The sequence below is a fragment of the Nestor notabilis genome, unplaced genomic scaffold, assembly GCF_000696875.1.
Source record: "Nestor notabilis isolate BGI_N333 unplaced genomic scaffold, ASM69687v1 scaffold15151, whole genome shotgun sequence".
Taxonomy (NCBI): domain Eukaryota; kingdom Metazoa; phylum Chordata; class Aves; order Psittaciformes; family Psittacidae; genus Nestor; species Nestor notabilis.
Genome location: NW_009913469.1, coordinates 1 through 2,206, shown reverse-complemented (window position 1 = coordinate 2,206; position 2,206 = coordinate 1). Strand labels below are relative to the sequence as shown.

The 2,206-nt window shown below is 45.8% G+C and overlaps 1 protein-coding gene across 1 annotated transcript in view; it reads left to right on the top strand.

Moving 5' to 3' along the window:
* LOC104412485 (chromosome unknown open reading frame, human C11orf85) overlaps window positions 1-1,781 on the top strand; it is a gene marked incomplete at its 3' end in the record, with an annotated part of 11,095 nt that extends 9,314 nt beyond the window's left edge. Inside the window, exons 6-7 of the mRNA XM_010023222.1 lie at window positions 268-377; window positions 1,727-1,781. Coding sequence (XP_010021524.1) covers window positions 268-377; window positions 1,727-1,781 — 165 coding nt within the window. The remainder of the gene's footprint in view (window positions 1-267; window positions 378-1,726) is intronic.
* Window positions 1,782-2,206: the final 425 nt, after the last annotated feature.

Here is a 2,206-nt window from a genome sequence, read left to right as displayed (position 1 = left end):
TTCCTGCTAATTATATTCCTAGGCCGTCTTCTGAAGATGGAGCAAAAGGGATGTCCTGGAGAGCATAGTTCTGTGGATGGCCTCTCAGTGCTTATCTTCTCTTTGAATAAGGCAGTTAATCTTTTATGCTGAACTCATTTTTTGGTTTTCACTGTATGAACATGAACAATTTTGCAAAGCATGAATGTATATTAACTCTGAATTTTGTTCTAAAATAGAAAAGTCAACATCAAATTTGATCCATGCCAATTTTGCAATGTTTTGAAGGTGAAGAGAAGAAATGAAGTGTCAGAAAGTACTGCGGGGGAAGCATCAGTGAAGGGGAGAAGAGTGGAAGTCCGAGCAGAGATCTCATGCCGACAGTCAGGTATTGACAGGTCAGTTAACTACAAAATAGTCTTCCAGGGCACATATCAGTATTTTTAATGTCTCATGTACCTTCCTCATATTTCACTCCTGTGTAATCCTTTGCTCCATTTTATTTCCTCCTTCTCTTCCATAGGTGACAGACTCTAAGCAGCATTGCCCATACTTGCAGAAAAGTTGTCCTGTGCTCTCAGGCTCCCATGCCATTAACTAGAGGTCTCCCTGTTTGTCATCTTTGTATTAAGGGTATCAGTAGAATCACAGCAGGATGAGAACTTGGCATCTGGCTTGCAAACCTGAGCCAGGGATCACAAGGAAAGAACTGCCAACAGTTTTCTAGCTGCACCCCCCAGCCTGTTCCTCTGAGTGGGCTGATGAATGCTGCCTCTTGGCTTGAGGCTGAGATCTCTATCTGTTGATTTCACAGATTCATTGAGGCTGGACAGGACCTTTGGTATCATCAAGTCCAACCCCTCCTGCTCAAGCAGGGTCACCCAGAGCAGATTGCCCAGGATGTGTCCCTTCAGATTTTGAGTGGACTTCAAGGGTGGAGACACCACAACTTCTGCGGGCTCCTGGCTGCAGTGCTTGACCACAGCCACAGCTGCAGCCACAAAGGGAGCCCAGTCTGGGCAGAGCACACAGACTGGCCTCAGCAGGCCTGAGCAGAGGGGAGGGGTCACCTCCCTTGAGCTGCTGGCAAAACTCTTCCTAGTGCAGCTCTGGATGCTGTTAGCCTCCTTCAGCATGAGGGTGCAATGCTGGCTTATGGTGGATTACTTCAAGCTTAGTCCTTGATTACCTCTCTGAGGCAGGCCCATTATTAGTTACAGTCTAGCAGGCTGCTTTCTTTCATAGAGAATAGCTTTTAAAAACAGGAAATTCCTCTCTGTTCGCAAGTGTGTGGCAGAGAGTCCCAGATCCAACACTGTGATCAGAAATGTTTATTCTCGCCTTTCCCCTTCCATGTCCATGAACAGACCAAGTCAAATCATCTCCCTTGTTGCCTTGGATTTTCTTGGGGTGCTGTTGAGTGCTGAGCTCTCAGAATCTCCCCAGTGATACTCATCAGCTCAAAAAGCACTATTTGTATGTGAAGCCAGGATTGGTTTTCCCCATGTGCATTACCTTGTACCTCTCACTCTGTACAGAGTTTCCTCTGCCATTTTGTTGCTCCATGACTGCGTCTTGTAAGTCTTTCTGTGGTTCTTTGCTACCTGCCCTTCTCTTTGTGAGGATTTGCAAGCTTTCTCAACTCACTGCTCATCCCCTTTTCCATGTCATATAGCAGTTCTTCTCCTCTTTTTGCTTCCTTTTTGTGACTTTTTGTAAACTCAGTTCTTATTTGACTTATTTCTAGGACTGGAGCTGAGTGTGTTCACCGTATGAGTAAAGCAAAGCATGGATTTGAAATGGTAAGCTACAGAATATTCAGGAAGAGCCAACAGCTTCTGTTTAGTTCTACATTATTAAAGGGGCAAGCGTAAAGATGCTTTCAGGTAATTCTTGCCTTTTCACGTGCATCAAGACATTTGAGAGTCCTGCTCATCAAACTTAGCCATGAGTTTTACAGGGAGACAGCACAAGCATTTCTGACTGTCCAGCTACAAACTCTAGGGGTGAGCTTAGCTTCTCAGCTTCTCACAGGTGAACCTGAAGATGCTCTGCCTTGTCTTCAGGACTCCAGTCCTCTTTTACCTCAGATGCCCCTTTGTTCAGAACTCCATGAAGGGCCAGCAGTGGGTGCTAACACCTTCACATTGGCTTCAGTGTGGGTACTCATCACTCCACACTAGTGTCCTTTCTCTAGGCTTGTCGTGGTTCAAACCCAGCCGGCAAC